A 22,257-nucleotide genomic window follows, 5' to 3' on the forward strand; every position below is an offset into this window, starting at 1 on the left:
TGGTTCGGTTCCTTAGAATTCTACTCCAATCCTATCATTTATCTATACATATCCATCGGCCATACTTGGCCTCATGTCTAAGCAAACCGTTCCCAAGGATTCCCACAAGCGGTTTACATCTAAAGCGATCCAGTCCATCAGACCCCCCCCCCCATAGTGTATCCGATCATGGTTAAGTCCGGCCAAAGGCCAAGGACATCATTCCTGAACCGGCCAAGGCCTAGGTTCAGTGTTACCATATCTGATCAGTCAGATTCGATCACAATATAGAAGGGAGAAGGCGATTCAGTAAGTAAAAGAGAAAAGGATGTCACAGTTACTAAACCGGCCTTATGCACGATCGGATCAACCGCCGGCTAAGGCCGATGGTTAGCGGTTCACACCACTGACCTCCCCCACTGACCTTAGGCCTTCGGTCTCCTGGGTTCATGTCCTTCTCCTTCTCTTTCTCCTTATCCTTCTGTCTGGTATCCATCTCCACATGCCTTGCCCTCTACGGTCTGGTTCTCGCCAGAACAGATAAAACACCACCGCACTCACGGTTTGCCTCCAACCGCCGGTCTCTCTCTCTTGCTTTCTCTCTCACGATTTTGTCAGAGTTTTCCCTAAAGGAATTGATGGCCAAAACCAACCCCAAGGCCTTGTATTTATAGAAGAAGAAGAAATCGGAACTGCCTTGTGGCAGAACGGGTGCAAGTTGTGGCCGAACTGTTGCAACTTCCTTCCCTTGCATCCTTTCGCCTATAACTGCCCCTAACTACCCTTAACCGCCCTTGTTACTGTCAGACATAAGCCTGGCTCCTTAGCCAAGAGCCTTAGACTGATTGTCTTAACCCACGGACTCACCATCAAGCCAATCCATCCCAACCGGTCCGGTAACCGATCGGACTGTCCAACCGTCCGAACACATGAACACTCAGTCCAGCTGAGTTGAGCTGATTGCTAGTTGCTCCAGCTGAGTGAGCTAGTCTATCAAGCTGATCCATCTGACTTACACTGAGTGAGATACCTCCGAGCTTCCCCGAGCTGACTCAGCTTCACCATTGCCTCGTCCAGCTACCGTAACACTCGCCCAGCTCCTTTGAGCTTGTCCCTTCCTTGTCTTGGTTAAGTCTCAGCTGTTTGATGCCCTTAACCATGTTAATGGACCATGATACGCTTGTCTTTCGGTCATGTGACCAGACTGGTGCGTCTCTTCGCACCATGATCCGTCCGGACGATCCTATCTAGGATCGGAGCTATGACATTAGCCGTTCTAACTTTTGATGTGAGAGTTCGAATGCAAAAATAACTTCGAAAATAATAGTATAGATAACTAAACTATAACCAAAAAGAAACTGAATGGGTACCTAAATATATAAAATATGATTTATAAATATGTTTTAACAAATGTTCTGAATAGTCATTTTAGTTTTGTTCCCTAAATAACCCAAAAAATCAAAGTAACCAAATTATGTTTCATTAAAGGACAAATGATAGTTATATCCACAATTATAAATATAGTAAGTTATTTATTTATATATAAAAATAAATAATTTCTAAAAATTCAAAAAATAATAAAAATCAAAATTATATTTTTCAAACATAGTTTTCTCAAAAAATTTGGGAAACAATTTTTCTTTATAAAAATTTATGAAGACCTTTCTGTACATGTATGATATCATCAAATTTGTAAAAAACAAAACTCCTGAATTCAGGAATGTCTTTTTAAACATGTAACAAAACTTAATCAACTCTTTCAAATAAAATTGTCATAAGAGTATTTAAGGATCGAATCAACATCTTAAGGATCGAATCCACATGGACTAGAGATCACACAATAGTCTTGTGGTTTCATGCTAAGTTAAGCCAAAAAGTAAAATGCAAATAAAATAATCAGTAAATAGATAAGTAGTTTAGCAGATGATAAAGCATTAGATCTAGGGAAATCAAACTGGAGATTCAAATCATAAATAAATAGACGCCAAGTGTTTTGTTAACAACAATCCTAGAATACGAATTCGTAAGTAAGCTTTCCATCTCTCACTGTGATTTCAATCAGATGTCTAAAATATCAAACACCACTTTCGTAATTTCTTTGAGCTTTTTAATACTCAAACTTTTTTGTTCCCCATTTTTAATATCTTAACTAATTATTGTGCTCATTTTAATACACAAACTTTTGAAATTGTGCCCACTTTAATACCCGAGATGTGTTTATTTTAATCATAAATATCAATAAGTTTCAAACGAAATTTAAAAAATCTCTGAAATCTAAGAAACAAATTTAAAAACTTTTTACTTTTATTTTATGTTTTAGGAAGGAAAGTAACTAAATTATGAATACAATTTTAATTTATAAAAAACAATTTTGAAGGATAAACAAATAAATTTGTTTTCGATTTCAGAAAAAAAATTAAATTTGACACTTAAAAATTAAAAAATGTATTACACAGTTTAAGATTTTCAGTAACTTAGTTACTTTTATTCCTAAAATTAGAATAATAAGATTAATTTGGGAATTTTAGAGATTTTTAATATTTTGATTAAAATAAGGGGAATTTACCAAATATGACTCAAAACTTGATTTTTATTGCAAAAGTATACCCAAACTTGAATCAAATGCAAAAGTAACCCAAAAGCCTTGTGAAATTACAGTCAGTCCCTTGTGACCAAACAAAAAAACAGAACTCATTTTTACGAATATAGTCCCGCTAAGTCTTCTGAGTCTTCTGAGATTCTGTTAAGTCTTCTGGACGACGTCCACGTAAGTCGTCTGGTATAGTTGATCTTAAAAATAATTTATAAATTTTGTAAAAAATATTTTGGTAAGCGAAAAATCAAAATCATGTAATTATAAACAGTTTTAAGTGATATAAATTAAGATATAATAAAATTGAATTGTTTTCAACATAGATGAGTGAAAGTAGTGAATAATGATATTCTTTGGTCTAGGGTTTGACAACATATATTGTAGTATTGTATGTATTCTTATGGTTAGATTTTGGAAAGCTTAAATATTTTTTTGAAAAATTAAATTTTTACCTACATGTGATTATTTTTGTGTATAGTAAACACTTTTTAAGTTTAATTTGATTTTATGAAGTGTTTAGTTAGTTAATTTAGTTTAGGGGCTATGTTTAGGGTCTAGATGACTAACATGTAAGTCGTCTGACGATTAGAAGACTTCTCTGTAAGTCTTCTAACTCCCGCTAAAAATATTTTAGTTTCCCGCTAAAAATATATGAGTTTCCCGCTAAAAATATTGAAGTCTTCTGGGCGACTTACAAGTAAGTCGTCTAGTAAGTCTTCTTATCGAAAATATTTAACATTATTGGAATTTTTGTCTCCATATATAAAGAAAAATTTACACATTCTCTCTCCTCCTCTCAAATGGCTGCAACAAAAAAGGCATGTTCCTCATTCTAAAACTCTCCAACCTCTCTATAATCTCTTTGAACTTATAAACACCAAACTTTATTGTTTTTGTCTCATGTCTTTCTCACTAGTTTATCTTGTTCCGCAGGTTTTTCATCACATGGTTCAATTCTTCCAATCAATTAAAGGTAGATTTATTAATTTTATATATGTATTTTTTGTGTGTTCTATAAAGGTAGATCTATCTAATCTTTCACTCATTTTCTCTGTTTTTAAGCCATTTGAACGTTTTTGGAGATGCAGATTTTTCAGATCTGGATTTGGATATGCAGGTTTTTCAGATCTGGATTTGGATATGCAGGTTTTTCAGATCTGGAAGACTTCTCGCCTAGAAGTCTTCCAGACGACTTCCAGGAAGTCTTCTGACGGAGTCTTCTCTCATGTCTCCCTTTCATAATAGATCTGAGCGTTTTGGTAAGTTTTTATATCTGATTTTTCTTCATTTGTTAACCTCCTGTTGCATAAAGTTCATACATTTTACCCAAGCTAAAACTCTCCAAACCCACTCTAATCTCTTTGACTCGAAAACACTAAACTTTATATGAATTTTTCATTTTTGTCTCATGTCTTTCTCACTAATCTATCTTTTTGTTGCAGGTTTTTAATCAGATAGTTCTCATCTTCCACTTGGATATGTACTTTGTGTGTTCTATAAAAGTATGTATATCTAATTTTTCCACTTATTTCCTCTGTTTTTAAGTCATTTCAACGTTTTTTGATATGATATGCAGGTTTTTCAGATCTGGGTTTGATATACATGTTTTCAGATCTGGATCAGACTTTGGAAGACCTATGGGAAGTCTTCTCGGAAGTCTTCTAAAATATAATGCGCTAGAAGAGTTCCAGGAAGTCTTCCAGACGGCTTCAAAGAAGTCTTCCAGACGGCTTCAAAGAAGTCTTCCAGGAAGTCTTCTGACAGGGTCTTCTTCCATATCTAGTGGAGTTTAAGCTTGTCTTTGTAGAAGAATGATCCATAATAGTTTTGTTTGTGGTATGTTTTGTGATTTGCATGTGTACTCCTTTAGTTATGACTTTTTTTTTAATTTGAAAAGATATTAATGAAAAATTTTGGTAAATATGTTCATTTTCCACAATATTATCTTGCAAAAATTACTTGACATAATTAAAATTATTGATACAACTTTAATAGCAAAACACAATAACACAAAAAATTAATCAAATTTATTACAACTAAGGGAGAAGAATTCTCAAGAAAACTTAGTCAAATTCACAAAAGATAAAATATTACATAAGTTTAAAGCTAGAACATTTTCATTAGATACATAAGTAAAAAATATATCTTATGATCTGAAAATACACATTAAACCATGTTACTTGATATTTTTAAAGTTACTTAACAGTTTTGAAAATTAAATAAACATATCTTAAAGTTGCTTAACAAATTTACAAAAACTAACGTAGAAGACTTCCACAGAAGTCTTCTCAATTAGCTAGAAACTTTACTAAGCATGAATGTTGGTAACCTCATAAATATCACCAATTAAGTTATAAATTTCATTCAGTAGCCCTAATATTGACTAATATACATGAATTAACAAAAAAAATTAAAAAGTCTTTATAGTTTTAGAGAAAATGAAAGTTTATTAAACATTGACGCAGACGACTTCCACGGAGGTCGTCTGATAGACTTCTAGGAAGTCGTCCATTTAGGTTAGTTTTGCAATTGATTTTTAACCTAGATGACTTACATGGAAGTCGTCCATCTTTGTTTGTTAAGAAAAAAACTCGAGACGACTTACATGTAAGTCGTCTCGGGAAAACGGATTAGTTTTGCATTTGACCGGATTGTGTCAGAAATTTGACTTTTCCTAGACGACTTACACGTAAGTCGTACAAAAGAAAATTAAAAATCAATATTTTGTTATACCTAGACGACTTACATGAAAGTCGTCTCAGGTTAGTTTTGCAATTGAAAAATAAAACAAAAAAAATATTTTTTTCTAGACGACTTACACGGAAGTCGTCCGTCCGACGACTTACATTGAAGTCGTCCAATATAAGCATGGTTTGACCAGAACCTCGGAATAAAATCATGGACGACTTCAATGTAAGTCGTCGGACGGACGACTTCCGTGTAAGTCGTCTAGAAAAATTTAATTTTTTTTTTGTTTTATTTTTCAATTGCAAAACTAACCTGAGACGACTTCCATGTAAGTCATCTAGGTATAAAAAAATATTGATTTTTTAATTTTCTAAGGAAAAGTCAAATTTCTGACACAACCCGGTCAAATGCAAAACTAATCTGTTTACCCTAGACGACTTACATGGAAGTCGTCTCGAATTTTTTTTTTAACAAACAAAGATGGACGACTTCCATGTAAGTCGTCTATAAAAACACATTTAAAAGTCAATTGCAAAACTAACCTTTGCATTGACCATAAGGCTTCCATGTAAGTCGTCTACAGCCAGACGACTTGGACGAACAGATCTGGGAAAAAAGTTGATTTTGTAATTTCAACCAGTGAGATAACGTTTTTAGCACACATATGTCTTCTCCAAGCACCTAGAATCTCAAACAAAAGTGACCCACCAAGAATCGTAAGCTTCAATGGCTCTATGAGCCATAAAAAAATTTAGAATCAAAATCTTGAGTTTTTTGGATGAATATGGAGAGAAAGTGAAAGAGATGTTGTTTTTTAGTTCATACGAATTGAGAAAGAAAGAGTGTAAATCGATTTTTAGGTGCATTAAAAGCTTCAAATTGGTTGCTCATGGTGGTTGGTGTATTGATGGCAATGACAATATTGTGAATACTTAAGGAAGATGAAGGTGATAGAGTAAAATATGCATTTTCAAAAAAAAAAAAAAAAAAGTGATGGCATTTTCGTGAATAATCTGAATTTTGGGGATGAAAGAGGCAAGTCAAAGATCCAAAAAAAACATGAGTTAGTTTTGTTTTTGACTTCAAATTTTGAGTCATATTTGCAAAAACTCCCTTGCTATTTTGGCAAAATTTATATTATTGGGGTTTTCAGTTTTTTATCACCACATCGTATTTATCCATACTAACTTTGGTGTTTTTTATTTCTATAATCAGATTTTTTATATCATATTTATATTTCCACTTCACAAAAAAAAAAACTTTAATGAGTTTCTATCTTTACAATTTTCTATATATCAAGAAAAGGTTTACAAGATAGAAACTAATAGTGTACTTGTGTGTGGTGATTAATACAATTTTCTTTGTAAGTTCAGTTAAAGAGATAACTTCAACGAAAATATTCTGAAGAAGGAAGTAATTTTTGGGAAAATTAATAATTATTGTGAAAAAATTCTTCTAACACAAGATTAACAAAAAACAATATGTATCAATCAATAGAGAGGGACAAGCGCAACAAATGTGTGGAATTATATGTTATCAGAATAAGGTATGTGAAAGAAAAAAACACAAGCACATGTTTTAGTATTTATACTAGGCTAACACATGTGATTTGCGCAGTGTGAGTTTATTTTTATATATTATCGATAATTTTTTTTATATATATATTTGATCATTTTATTTATATATATACAATCTTTTTTGTAAACATTATATAATTTATTTCCAAAGGACCGGATCAATTGTTATTAAAAATTGGGGAATTTGCCAAATATGACTCAAAACTAGATTTTAAATACAAACCTATACCCAAAAATCAAATGCAAAACTAACTTAAAAGCCTTGTGAAATTACAACCAGAGCCTCTTGTGACCAAACAAATTTATTTTATTTTTATTTATTTATTTTTTTTTTTTGAATAAATGTTAAATTTTATTCATCAAAAAAGCCTTTTTACATCAAGTGTAGACAATAATAAAACTTTACTATCCTTTAGTTAAAGAAACTATTTTTAATCTCTAGTACTAAACCAATATTGTAAACTCCCCTACATTCCTTTTCCTCTTTGTCTACTAAGTAAGCTGAGCTTGTTCTTTACTTCTTTATCAACCAGCTTCTTCATTAATGAAATAGCTTTCGGTTTCTCTCCATGTCTTATGCTATTTCTCTCCCTCCATAAAGAGTAAACAGCCACTTGAAATGAGTATCTGATACAAAATGCTCTTTTCTTCCCCTTGATACTTCCTGAAATCAGCGAAACCATAGCAGACCAGGAGGAAGAGTAAGTACCCCGAAGAATCCCAAGGGTTAGGTGTTTCCAGAGCTGAGCAGAGTAAGAACACTCAAAAAATAAATGATCTCTAGACTCCACTGCAGCATTGCAGAGAACACAAGTCGTATCAACACTTGGATTCCATGAGGATACTCTATCCATAGTAGCCAATTTATTTAACACCGCTAGCCAAGTGATAAACCCAAATTTTGGCGTCCCTTTAGCAAACCAAACTCCTTTTGCCCAGGAGCAATGCGCAAAAGGTTCTCGGAGAAGCAGCCAGGTTTCTTGGGTCGAGAACTTAGCTTCATAACCTCTTCTCCATCTCCAATGGTTTACATCCTTGACAGTATGATTCAGCTTCTCCTTAACTGTACTCATCTCAGTTTCAATGTCATTAAGCACCTCAGACCTGTGCTTACGTTTCCTTCTAGCACCTATAGACACAGCTTCTTCTATAGTGGCTTCTCTTCTTATACCCATACTGATAATCCCCCGATCCCCCAGCAGATCATATAAGATACCTTTGTCAGACCACATATCGAACCAAAAAGAGATACTTCTCCCATTCCCAACCTCCATCTTGAAAAAAGACCTTGCCACCACTCTTAGCTTCAAAATTTTTTTCCACATCCAAGAACCAACTTGAGAAGAAAGCTGTACTTCCCAAAAACTTTTCTTCTTTAGCAGAAACACTTTTATCCATTTCCCCCAAAGTGACTCTCCCAGCAGTAGCCTCCAAATGAGTTTTAATTCATAAACCTTATTCACTTCTTTCAGACTTCTGATACCAAGCCCTCCTTCTTCTTTTGGTTTACAAATACTTTTCCATGCAACCTTAGCTCCAGTAGCTTTTAGAGCTGGACCAGACCAAAGGAAAGCAGCACAAAGTTGTTCAATCTCCTTCATACATTGACTTGGAAGTCTAAACACCGCCGCCCAGTAGTTAACCAAACTCATGAGAACTGCATTGATCAACTGCATACGGCCAGCATATGATAGAAATCTACAGTTCCAAGTGTTGATCCTATTTCGTACACGTTCCACCAGAGGGAGATAATCAGACTTACACATACCTTTGGTCATCAGAGGAAGCCCCAAATAGCGAACAGGAAGATTTACCTCTGCAAAAGGAAAGTTCCTTAAGATTCTACTTCTTTCTTCTTCTATCACTCCAGCCATGAACACCGTTGATTTCTCGATGCTATGTTTAGACCAGACCACTTAGCAAAATCCTCAAAGACTGACAATGCACCTTCAATGGATACTTTAGTTCCTTCCACAAATACCATGAGGTCATCGGCAAAACAAAGGTGGGTGAGGGATAGCTCTTTGCACCGTGGATGGTACTTAAATCTCTTCTCCATCACTGCTTGATCAATCTTATGCGATAAGACATTCATACACAAGACAAAGAGATAAGGGGAGAGGGAACATCCTTGCCTTAATCCTCTTGTACTTTGGAAATAACCTGCTAGCTCACCGTTTACTTGCACCGAGAATGAGGGAGTAGTTATACAAAGCTTTATCCATCGAATAAACGTAGCAGGAATCCCAATTGCTTCCAAACTCTGTAAGACAAATGACCACTGAACCGAGTCGAATGCTTTTGAGATGTCAATCTTCAACACACACCTAGGAGAAACAGCTTCCTTATGATAGTCCTTAACCAGTTCCGAGGCTAGTAATACATTCTCCAGCAGTAGTCTTCCTTTTATGAATGCCGACTGATTCTCAGTAATGACTCTCGGAAGAAGCACCTTAAGTCTGTTTGCTAAGATCTTTGACACCACCTTATACAAGACATTACAGCACGCTATAGGTCTATAGTCTCTCATCTCCATCGAATCAGTTTTCTTAGGAACCAGCGCCAAAATAGTAGAGTTTACTCCCTTAGGTAGAAACCCTAACCTGAAGACAGACTGGATAGCAACCGTAAAATCATGAGCAATAACAGGCCACGCAATCTTAAAGAATTCACACGGGAAACCATCTGGACCAGGAGATTTATTTGCTGGCATAGCAAATAGAACCTTGCGGACATCCTCCTCTGTAACCTCTGCTTCAAGCAATCTACAATCTTCATCTGAACATCTAAAATTCAACAGCTTCTGCAACTCCTCTGTGGTGGTACCATTATAGTTCACAGGGGACTGGTTGAGAAATTCCGAAAAAAATCTCACAGCTTCTTCCTTTATCTCCAACTGCTTTGTGACAACTCTTCCATCTTGACTTCTTATTTCTCGAATAGTATTCTGCGCTTGTCTTGATCGAACCGCATTATGGAATGACTTATTGTTTTGGTCCCCCACCTCTAACCAGTGTAGTTTAGCTTTCTGCTTCAGAAAACCTTCTTCCAAATTAGCAACATGTACCCACCTATCATAAGCTTCTGCTTCCTCTTGTATTGAAGTAGAACACGGATTGGTTAAAGTAACCTGCTGCTTCACACACAGAACGTCGTGAGCTTCTCTTGCTTTTCTAGTAAGATTACCCAATTTAGTTTTACCAATCTCTCTGATCAATGGCTTCAAATTCTTTAGCTTCTTCGAAAATCTATACATTGCAGAGGTTGAATGAAAAAGTCTCGGAGTAGTGTCCCAATATTCCTTAATCCTCGGGAGAAACTCTGGCAAACTACCAATAACATTCACAAACTTGAAAGGTTTTCTCAACTTCTCACTCTCAGGCAGCAGTTGGAGCTTACATCTCAAGTGATCAGAGCAACCACCAGCTTCAAATACAGAATAAGCACTCGAAAATCTCAGTAGGGCAATATCATTCATAAGAACTCTATCCAATTTCTTACATATCACTCCTTCCTCCCTCTTATTACACCAAGTATGCAAAGGACCTTGAAACCCCATATCAGAGAATCTACAGTGAAGAACCATACGCTGAAACTCTCTCATCCCACTCGGTGTTCTTCCCATGTCATCAAATCTAGAACTTTCAGCAGCTTCTAATATCTCATTGAAATCCCCCGCAACAATCCACGATTTATTACGAAACAAATTTGAGTCACTATGATGACAAAAATCCTCCCACAACTCCCTCCTATCTTCTGCCAAATTATTAGCATAGACACAAGTATAAAAGAATTCCTCCTGATCTGGCAACTTGACAGAACAAGTGATTAACTGATCTGTTTTGTAAACCGGAATCATACTCACTTCATCTCTCCATACTAGCCATATTCTCCCTCCCTGACTGTGTTCATAGTTAGTCATAAAAGACCAGTCCTTAAACACCTTCTTTAGAATCCCATCTGCTTTACTCTCTCTTACTCTCGTCTCCAAAATACATCCAAAACTCATATTATTACCCCTTACCCAATCTTGAACTATGGAATGCTTCAATGTTTTGTTGAATCCGCGCACATTCCAAAAGAAGCTCGTCATAATTAATGTTTGCGTCGTGAAGTCCTTGTGCTCTTTGGATTTGCATCCAGAGCCTTAGGCTTCCGACCCCTTCTCTTCTCAACCCTCGCTTCTTCATTCACTTGTTGCTCCAACCCATCATCTTCCATTAACTCACACTCTAACTCTTCCATCTCTTTATAACTCTCTATATTCTCATCTCCAAGGATTTCTCCATCTTCCTTATCTTCCATCAGTACTGAGAATTTAGATGCATAAATTTGAACCTTTATCTCTTCCTGAGCAAGATCCACTACAAATCTCCCTACTTTATCTGGCGAGACCAATGACCATTTACTGGTATTACTCCCCTCTTCTAACCAACCAAACAAAATTACATAACTCATTTTTACGAATATAGCTCCAGAAAGTCGTATGAGTCTTCTGAGATACTGTAAGTCTTCTAGACGAATTCCAAGGAAGTATTCTGGTATAGTTAATCTTAAAAATAATTTAAAAATTATGTAAAAACTATTCTGATAAGCGAAAAATTAAAATTATGTAATTATAAACAGTTTAAGTGATATAAATTAAAATAAAATAAAATTGAATTGTTTTCAACATAGATGAGTGTAAGTAGTGAATCATGGTATTCTTTGGTCTAGGGTTTGACAACATATGTTGTAGTATTGTATGTATTCTTAGGGTTAGATTTTGGATGGCTTAAATGTTTTTTTGAAAAATTAAATTTTTACCTACATGTGATTATTTGTGTGTATAGTAAACACTTTTTAAGTTTATTTTGATTTTATGAAGTGTTTAGTTAGTTAATTTAGTTAATGGGTTATGTTTAGGGTCTAGACGACTTCCATGGAAGTCGTCTGGTGAATAATTTTAGATGGACGACTTACAGGGAAGTCGTCCATACCGGAACGAATCCTTTATTTTACCAATGTACTTTTAAACATAACCGGATCATTTACCGGACATATAAATACTATTTTTTTTCACTTTTTCACAACTTTCCAAACCCCTAGTGCCGTTTCTCTCCAGAGGCGATTATGAAGGCGATTACGCTCTGATTTCTCACCGCCGGTAATCTCTCGTATTCCGTCATTCTCACCGCCGGTAATCTCTCCTCTTACGACGGATCTTGTTTCTCCTTCAAGGTGTAGAGTATTTAGTAGTTTAAACTGACCATCCGCTTCCTTTGTTTCAGATCTGAAACCGCGTCTCGTTGAACTCCGCCGCCGGTAAGTTATTTCTCTTGTCTTAAGGCTTTTAGCCGCCGTAAAACCCTAAAAATTGTAGTCTTGATTCTTCTTTTCCCGTCGATTTTTGCAGATCTATAACCGCTGGTGTCGTTGGAGACCATACCTTCTCAGACCGTAAGTCATCCATCTTTTAAAGAAACAGTTTTTGTATTTATTCAGAAAGACTACTCAGACGACTTCCTAGAAGTCTTCCAGAGTGTAAGACTTCGTAGAAGACTTCCTGGAAGTCTTCCAGAGTGTAAGAAATCGTAGAAGACTTCCTGGAAGTCTTCCAGAGTGTAAGACTTCCTAGAAGTCTTCCAGAGTGTAAGACTTCGTAGAAGACTTTCTGGAAGTCGTCTCAGTAGTCTTCTCACTAAAATTTACATGCAAGTCTTTCAGTATTTGTATTTAGTCTTTGTTATCTAGTTGATATCTTTTATTTGCAGACTAGCGTGATGAACTTCGTTCAGAAGGACTTTGCTCAGATGTTTCCACGATGGGACTTTGATGTAGAGGATCCAGCCGCGGAGAACATAATCAAAGTCATGTTTAATGCGAAAGCTAATTGGAAGTGGACCATGGACTGTTAGGAAGTCACCGGTACTAACCCGAGAGTGAAGAAGGAAGTGAGTGCAGCGGAGAAAGAGAGTGGTGTGAAGGAAGAAAGTTCAAGACCTCGGAAGAAAGCTCGTAAAGAGGTTCGTAAAGAGGCTTCTGTTGAGGCTAGTAAAGTGCCTTCTACTGAGGCACGTGCAGAGGCTCATTCAGAGGCTTCTACGTCTATTGGTGGGATGACCAAGGAGCAGATTGAAAAAAACTTCAGGGACATTGCTGATGCCATGAGGGATGGGTTTGGGATGTGCCTTAAGGAGATCAAGTTTTTGGGGGATAAGATGGAAGCTGTGGAGAAGAAGGTGGGAATCACCAAAAAAGGGACTGCATCTACTGAACTTCAAATCACAACTTCAAGTCCGCCAAAGCGTGGGCACGAACCCAGGGTTAGTACCAAAACCTCTCCCAAAATCACAGATGTGCTTTGTTTCTTGTGTGTGCTTGGATGAATCATTGTATGTTGGAACATGTGTGTTTGTTTCTAGTGTGCTTGGGTCATTGCTTATGTTATTTGGATATTTGGATTTTGTTTGATGTGTGAATTGGATATTTGGTTAATATTTTATAAACACATTTTGTAGAACGAAATTGCAGAGTGAAAGTGTGAATGGGGCGAAAGTAGGACATAATGACCCCCAAGAACCGAGTTCCTCGAAAGACCTGAGTCTTGTGATAGCAAATGAGCCGGAGGAGAAACCTACAGAACAGAGTGGTGAACCTAGCATTCTTGTATTGGACAAAGGAGTACCCACTGATACTGATTTACAGAAGGGGGAAACTAGAAGGCAGAGAAAGAAGGATGATGCTATGGTACTTGTCCGTGGAAAGAGTGCGCGAGCAAAGAAACTTGCTACCTCACAGCAATCTCCTTTTAACGAAAACAGCACTGCCAAAGTGATCATTCCAAACAAAAGGGTTGGCCAAGTCTATGATCCTTTTGCACCCTTTGACAAGAAGATGTCGAAGGTGCTCACTGACTGGGTGAAACTTGATCCGTAAGTGAGAATGTCCCATAATAGCTTCCTTTAGTATACAAAAAATGATTGCTTATCTACATTTTGTGTTTGCGGTTATTTTAAAACACCTATGGACAAAAATTACGTAAATGTCCAAGTCGGTTTTATCACACCCTCCGAACCACCTTAGAATGGCTGAACGACGAAGTAAGTCTTCTTCTATGTCTTCTAGTTTCCCCCTTACCAGTAGTTATGTCTTCTCTAGAAGACTTAACAGACGACTTACCAATTAGTCTTCTATTATGTCTTAAATCGTCTGGTAAGTATTCTCTAGAAGACATAACAGAAGACTTACTAGACGACTTAATCGTAAGTCATCTGATAAGTATCTCTGACTTGTATTGTTTTATATACAGCATATTGATACTTTTATTAATGTACTGAGGCAACGGTGCCAAGATAATCCACATCATTTCAGGAGCGAGAGACTGTGCTTTCTTGATCATGTATTTTCTCGGCAGTGGTCCCACAAGTACCCGGAATTTAAGAGCGACGAGGGCGGCATCAACGGCTTAGGAAGAAGACTCTCTCGTGGGGCGTGAAATTATCATGCAGGCATTGTACCAACATTTTGCCAATCTATGAAGGTTTGGGGGTTGGATGTGGATGATATTTATGCGCCAGTAAACTTCAGGAACGAGCATTGGATTGCTATGTGGATATCGATCTCTAAGAAGCACATAGTCGTTTGGGACAGCATTATATCACATATTAGACCTGCAGAACTCGATGTGGTCATGGAGCCTTTTGTCACAATGGTCCCTTATCTGCTTGTTGAGTGCGCTGGCTCTGACGAAGAACATGTCCAATAGACACTGGAGCCATACACATATGAGAGAGTTACCGTTGGAGTACCTGAGTGCCGAGCTGGTGATTGTGGCGTGTTCGCTCTGAAGTACATCGAATGTTATGCTCTTGGGATGTCATTTCCTCCAGAGTTTTGTAAAAAGAACGCGAAGGCTATAAGGGAGAAGATAGCGTTGGATATATTTAAGGAGACTCTTGAAGGCCATTCAAAAGAAAACGAAGACAATGATGAGAACCTGGGAACTTATGACGAGCAAGGTTAATGATGTTTTATTTGTACTTGAACTTGTGGGATGAAATGTTCTTTTGTATGACAGATTAGGAAGATGTTGTTTTTGTAACATGGTCAGGATAGGATGTAGTTTTTTGTAACCTATCCTCGTACCAAACTATCATTTCGTAGGAAATTAGTTTGGTAGTGTTGTAACCTTTCGGATAATCTAATCTAATGGTGGAGTTGTTGTCTTTTTAAATTGCAATTTCACAATTAAGTTCATAACATATATAAATTCATAACACATAAACCCATAACACATAACAGATAAGCAGATAAATTCTTAATACAGAGAAGTTCATAACAGATAGTCATAACAGATACGCAGATAGATAGTCTTCTGGACGACTAATCAGAAGGTCTTCCAGGAGTTAAGTCTTATGGACGACTAATCAGAAGGTCTTCAAGGAGTTAAGTCTTCTGGACGACTAAGCAGAAGGTCTTCCAGGAGTTAAGTCTTCTGGACGACTAATCAGAAGGTCTTCCAGGAGTTAAGTCTTCTGGACGACTCCTGAGAAGGTCTTCCACGTCAGTTCTTACATTGTGGACGCGTATGGCCAGTTTCTTTGCAGACCGAGCACTTATAAACCTTGTGTTGCTTCCGGGGTGTGCGTCCTCTCATCCTCGATAGCTCCAACCAACATTGCCATCTTGATTTCTTTTGTCTCCTCAGACCACGCTTTACTTTCGGAGGAAAGCATGTACGTGCCTCAACTTGTTGTCCAACACAAGGATATATATTCTCTAAGTATCCTGCAAACAAAGTATCCTTTGAGTAGACCGGGCATACAAGTGTGGAGATATGCTAACGAGCATATGATCCAGCTGCTATAGCATGAGAGCAAGGTATTTTCTCGACACCATAGACACCACAATCACACTTTTGATGTTCCAAATCAATAACACAGTCCTTTTTGCCACCTTGCACAAAGAATCACCATCCATCAATTTGTTGGACATACATTGTATCCGCTATCTCCGATCGAACATCAAGCAAGTATTCAACCCCACGACTATGTTGAGTTGTGAGACTCAAAGCATCTTCTCTCCTTTTCTAAAACCACATTGATAGCTTATCCCTTATGAACTCCAACAGGAAATGAATCGGAAATCCTCTAGCTCGCTTCAGTGCGGAATTAATAGATTCAGCGATGTTGCTAGTTTTTATGTTATACCGGTCTTCCTGACAATGAAGACCATAGGGTCACGTCAGCATTCTCCAAATACGCTGCAAGTTCCGGGTTTGAACTCCTTATCTCATCCATGTACCGGTCAAAATTGTAAAGTGTATGAGCATAAGCAACACCTTTCACCAAGTACAAGAGATGCTTCCCTTTATACTTTTGGACGATGTTCTGTTGAAGGTGATAATAATATATTCCTCGGGTAGCCCAAGGAAACACCTTATCACACGCATTCTTAATGGCCGTGTGCCGGTCGGAAACTATCACCAGAGGATACTCATCAGATACACAACTCGCCAATTTTGTGAAAAACCACTCCCAAGATTCATCATTTTCACCATCAACGATCGCAAAAGCCAATGGAAATATCTGAAAATTACTATCTTGTGCGGCTGCAACTAACATAACACCTTCATACTTCCCACTTAGGTGAGTCCCATCCACCACAATGACCCTTTTCTGATACTGAAAACCTCGGATAAAAGCTCCAAATGAGAGAAATAGATACTTAAATCTATTCAGAGAATCAAGTTTTAGACCAGTGATAGAACCCAGATTTGCTAAGGAGATTTGCTCCAAATATGAAGGCAGTCGCTCATACCCATCTTCCGCTGATCCTCTCACCAATTCTTGCGCATATAACAATGCTCTGTATGAAGTGGTGTAATCAAGTGTCATGCCAAACATGTTCTTCATTGCATCTTTGATATACTGTGGATTCAACCCATCAATGATTCCAACACGATCTATGAAAAGCCTACCAATATACTTCGGAGTATAGTGTTTCCGCTGGGCAATTCTGTCTCCCATAGAACATGTATGAGTTTCCACATACTTGGTTACCCAAAAAGTGTGTGTCCTATGTTTCACACTTGCTATGATCTTCCATCCACAACCATTAACCTGACATGTTGCCACAAGGAGAGTTTTCGCTGACTTGTATATTCTGAAGGAGAACTTACGCCTTACCGTTGTCAACCGCAACTCTGAAACCAATGCATCCTTACTAGCAAAACTCTAGTTGACATAGATCCTGCTACCATACGATCTTCCTCCTTCACTACCATATGTCCCTTTAAAATCTTCAAAACACATATCATCATCTTCTTCCTCATCCTCATCCTCATCTTTAACCTTCTCATACTCACTGTAATCCTCAGCATCATCAACCACGTCAGCAACAACAGGGATATCAGTATCCTCGTCCCCATCATCCTCCTCCCCATCATGATTTTCATCTTCAGTCATATCATCATCATCTTCATCCCCTTCATCAGCTTTATTCCCTTCATCAGCTTCATCCCATTCATCATCCTCTTCCCCTTCCTCTGAAACGGCTCTCATCTTGCTAAGGCTTGATACACAAAGACGTACTTCATGCGTTTTAGCTATCTCGAGCAAGTTCTGAACATGTCTATCACTTGTAACATGAATAGGAGGGGTGTCTGGAGCCATCCGTTGCATCATTGCCTCTGGTAATGAGTAGGCTAACTGCACAGACTATGTGTTCATGTCCAGGTTACAATCTTCTTGAGCCATTGCAACAAGTTAAACATGTGTCGAACCTTCACTCAAAAAGAACAGTCTCGATCCTTTGAACTTATCAACCACAAAATTCCAACAGCCATCTTTCAACAACCATTCTCCATACAGTGCATGTAACTAACGATCCATCTGGAAAAAAAAACAAAAAAAAACACATTAGCAAACATAGAACATGTATGAGTTAAAAGCACATTAGCTATAAACTTTAATTAACATGAATGTTGGTAACTTAATAAATATCACCAATTAAGTTATAAATTTCATTCAGTAGCCCAAATATTCATTAATAAACATGAATTAATAAGAAAATGTTAAAAAATCTTTACAGTTTTAGAGAAAATGCAAGTTTATTAAACATTGACGCATACGACATCGTCTGGTAGACTTCCGGAGAAGTCGTCCATTTAGGTCATTTTTGCAATTAAAATTTTACAAAGGATGACTTCCAGAGAAGTCGTCTCTACATCAGACTTCTTTGGAAGTCTTCCTTTGTAAATATTGGCATACTTTTGTTTAAAAAAAAAATCTCGAGAAAACCAGAGGCGACTTCCATGTAAGTCGTCTGGGATAAACAGGTTAGTTTTTGCATTTGTCAAAGATTCAATATTTTATTATAACGAGATGACTTCCATGTAAGTCGTCTCAGGTTAGTTTTGCAATTGGAAAATAAAACAAAAAAAATTATTTTTCTAGACGACTTACACGGAAGTCGTCCGTCAGACGACTTACATGGAAGTCGTCCAAGATAAGCAAGGTTTGACCAGAATCTCGGAATAAAATCTTGGACGACTTTCGTATAAGTCGTCTAGAGTAAATTAAATATTTAAGTTTTATTTTCTAATTGCAAAACTAACCTGAGACGACTTATATGGAAGTCGTCTCGTTATGATAAAATATTGAATTTTTGGTTTTCTACTGCGTCCAGGGAAAGTCAAATTTCTGGCACAATCCGGTCAATTGCAAAACTAATCTTTTTATCCTAGACGACTTACATGGAAGTCGTCTCTTGTTTTCTCGAGATTTTTTTTTTAACCAAACAAAAATGGACGACTTCAATATAAGTCGTCTCTAGAAATTGATTTAAAAGTCAATTGCAAAATTAACTTCTCCTTTGACCAGGCGACTTCCAGGTGTCTACGCGGAGAAAACTTACCCAGAAGTCTTCTTCGCGAACAGATCTGGATAAAAACTCGATTTAATACCTTAAATTAGTGAGATAACTTACTTAGCACACAGAAGTCTTCTCCAAGCACACAGAAGCTCAAACAAATGTGACCCACCAAGAATCGTAACCTTCAATGCCTCTATGAACCATAAAAATTTTAGAATCAAAATTTTGGGTTTTTTTGGATGGATATGAAGAGAAAGTAAAGAGATGTTGTTTTTATTTCATAAGAATTGAGAAAAGAGGAAGTGTAAATCGATTTTAGGTGCATTAAGAGCTTCAAATTGGTTGTTCATGGTTGTTAGTGTATTGATGGCAATGGTAATATTGTAAATACTTAAAGATGATGAGGTTGAGAGAGTAAAAAGCCCATTTTCGAAGAAAAAAAAATTAATGGTATTTTCGTGAATAATTTGAACTTGTGGGGTGAATAGGAAAAATGAAAATTCCAAAAAAAATCATAGGTTAGTTTTGTGATTGACTTTGAGTTTTGGGTCAATTTTGCAAAAAAACCCTTAAAATAAACATAGGTTGGGTATTAAAATGGGCACAATTAGTGTATTAAAATGAAGAAAATAAATTGTTTAGGTATGAAATTGAGTAGTGAAGAAAAAATGGTTATTAAAAAGCTTAATGAAATTTAGTTGGGGTATGTTATAGAATTTTTCCTAAAATAAACAACTGAGTGATCTAAATAAAGACAACAAACTAAAATTATTAAAATAACTTTTAGTCAGTCATATATATAAATTATAAAATGTCTTCGAATTTCTATACAAATAAAAGTAATACTGAAACAAATTATTATGATTTAATTAGTTGTGAATATTTATAGAATTATATATGTATATGAGTTCTTAAAATACTATTGATTTTATTTTCTAATGCAATCCGCTCATTGACATATTTTCCGTTTTTTTAAGCAACATTTATGAAATTGTATATAATTTATAAAATATATTGACATATCGAAGAAGATATACATAATAAAAAACAATGAAAAGTCATTTTATTTTAACCTAACGAGAACCAAAGAAGGTTCAATTTAGAAAAATATATGTTACTCAATATATTCAAAATGAATTATTATAATTGGTGCGGTTAAGGCTAAACATAATGCTAGTTAACACAATCAATATTTATTTTCATAGAGAAATTATGAAATGATTTAAAACATATAAGTAAATAAAATCGAAACATTAACTATTTATTTCCAGCGTCAAGTGTCTATACAAACATGGACTATCTATTCTGGAGGAAAAAGAATATCATAGCATTAGACCAAGACAGGGATCCTTATCCCTGGATAATATGGTATATATGGAAGGCTCGCAATGATAAGCTCTTCAGGGGAATAGACAGATATCCTTTGGAGCTAGTCCGATATGCAGAAAGCGAATGCCAAGCCTGGTTTAGTGCAAACGAGTTGATACCACCGGTAGTGCAAGACAACAACAATGAGGAAAACCAAGTCTTAAGCTTGGGTAATATTTGCCTCCTGGATGGATCATGGACAGCTTCCGATAGCTTCAGTGGATGCGGATGGGCTTGGATGGATAGCGGGGAGAACATACAACTTATGGGTACACGGAACTTCACTCGATGTGAATCAGCATTGCATTCTGAGATAGAAGCATTGCGCTGGGCGATGGAGAATATGCTTCAACACTCGCCATGTCAGAGCTTTGGAACAGACTGTAAGGAGCTGATTGCTATGATAAATGAACCCCAAAAATGGCCAAGATTTGCGACAGAATTGGAGAAGATAGAGACGTTGCAGATCTGCTTTCCGGACTTCAAAATCATACATGTTCCACGAGTGCGCAATCAGTTTTCGGACTTTTTAGCTAAGACTGCTAGGACATTTCGGAGAGAGTTACTTTTTATTGGTTGTTCTATTCCGGTCTGGTTACCCAGACCACCTCAAGCTTGAGTAATAGAATGGCCGTTCGACGTCAAAAAAAAAAAAAAAAAAAAACCATTTATTTATATCTACATGCACATGATCACGAAAGAATATTAGCAAATAAATCTAAAATTTCAAATGTATATTACTTTTGAAAAGTTTCTTATATATAGTTTCAAAAGTCGTAAATGTATTCAAATTTGAGTCTGGAAAGATGTGAGGACTAATAATTGTAAAAACCCTTTTGATATATAAAATAAAAATGGTTGGTCCAAAAAACCAAAAAAAAAACTGAGTTGATAAATCATAAAAATTAAATTAAATCACAACCCATGAAGTTGGTGAGACTTATAAAGGCAGGGTCTAATTCAATCACCATTCATTCTCTTTCTCTTGATAGAAAGTCAAACTTTTCGTCTGAAAGGGAACACCGTCCAAGAGAAGAGCATCCAAAGAAGAAGAAAACTCCATTAATGGAGAAAGAGGCAGCAGAAATATCAACAGAACTCAATTTCGACAGCACAACTTCATCTCCATACATAACAGCTCCTTCAAGCCCAACCCTATTTGGAAACAACAATGCTTTCTTCTTCAGTGCACCCACAAGCCCTTCTCCTTCGACTTCTTCCAATATACCCTTTGACTGGAGTGACCAACCAAGAACTCCCAAGAAGAGATCAGCCAGCGATATTGATGATGATTTCGAGTTCAATTTCAGTGGACAATTGGATAAATCTTTTTTCTCTGCCGCCGATGAGCTCTTCGACGGAGGAAAAATTCGACCTTTAGGGCCCTCACTCCCTCCTGTTGTTTCTTGTGTTCTTGACAGAGAAGATTATGGTCGAGGAAGAGACAGGTCTCCCGGATCTTCTACGTCTCCGTTGAGGGTTTCAGACATTATGGTTGATGAAGAAGAAGTGCATGAGACAACACAAATGGTTGCTTCTAACACAAGCAACCAGAAATCCTCTGTTTTCTTGTCAGCGATTCTGTTCCCTGGTCGAGCATATAAGAAGTGGAAACTCAAAGATCTGCTGTTATTCAGGAGTGCATCCGATGGTAGACCTGTTCCAACCAAAGAGTCGTTGAGAAGATATGATATACTTACAAAGAAAGAGGCAGAGGAAATAAAAAGTTCGAGTATCCGATCAAGAGAGAGTTGTGAATCGTCAGTGTCTAGGTCAAGGAGAAGGCATGGCACGGTGGTTTCGGCTCATGAGATGCATTACACTGAGAACAGAGCAGTGTCAGAGGAGTTGAAAAGGAAGACGTTCTTGCCGTACAAGCAAGGCTGGTTAGGATGCTTAGGATTTAACCCTGCGGTCCATGAAATTTCAAGAGTTGGGTCCCTGTCACGTGCTGCTTCCTCTTAATCCCTCTTGTGCCTTTTGTTTTATATATATTTTTTTATGGCTTAAATTTTCAGAGGTGGTGGTGAGATTCCATCTAATTCATGGGGTGTATATGATATTGTTTCATTTGTATAACGTTTTGATACAAATGATAAAAGGAAAAAAATGTAAAATCGGCGTATAATATATTTGGATATTTCATTCATTCGATGAAAGTTATGGATGGGAAACTAAATGCTAAACATTATCAAG

At 36.7% G+C, this 22,257-nt stretch overlaps 1 protein-coding gene across 1 annotated transcript; it reads left to right on the forward strand.

Moving 5' to 3' along the window:
* The first annotated feature begins 20,934 nt into the window (after positions 1-20,934).
* Positions 20,935-22,210, forward strand: BNAC07G05230D. Its single transcript, XM_013891128.3, has one exon. The coding sequence runs from the start codon at positions 20,986-20,988 to the stop codon at positions 22,024-22,026; it is 1,041 nt and encodes a 346-aa protein (XP_013746582.1). The 5' UTR covers positions 20,935-20,985; the 3' UTR covers positions 22,027-22,210.
* The last annotated feature ends 47 nt before the right edge of the window (positions 22,211-22,257 follow it).

Source organism: Brassica napus, chromosome C7, assembly GCF_020379485.1.
Source record: "Brassica napus cultivar Da-Ae chromosome C7, Da-Ae, whole genome shotgun sequence".
Taxonomy (NCBI): domain Eukaryota; kingdom Viridiplantae; phylum Streptophyta; class Magnoliopsida; order Brassicales; family Brassicaceae; genus Brassica; species Brassica napus.

Coding starts and splice junctions, on each gene's coding strand:
- BNAC07G05230D (XM_013891128.3), top strand. CDS start 20,986: ATGAAGTTGGTGAGACTTATAAAGGCAGGGTCTAATTCAATCACCATT.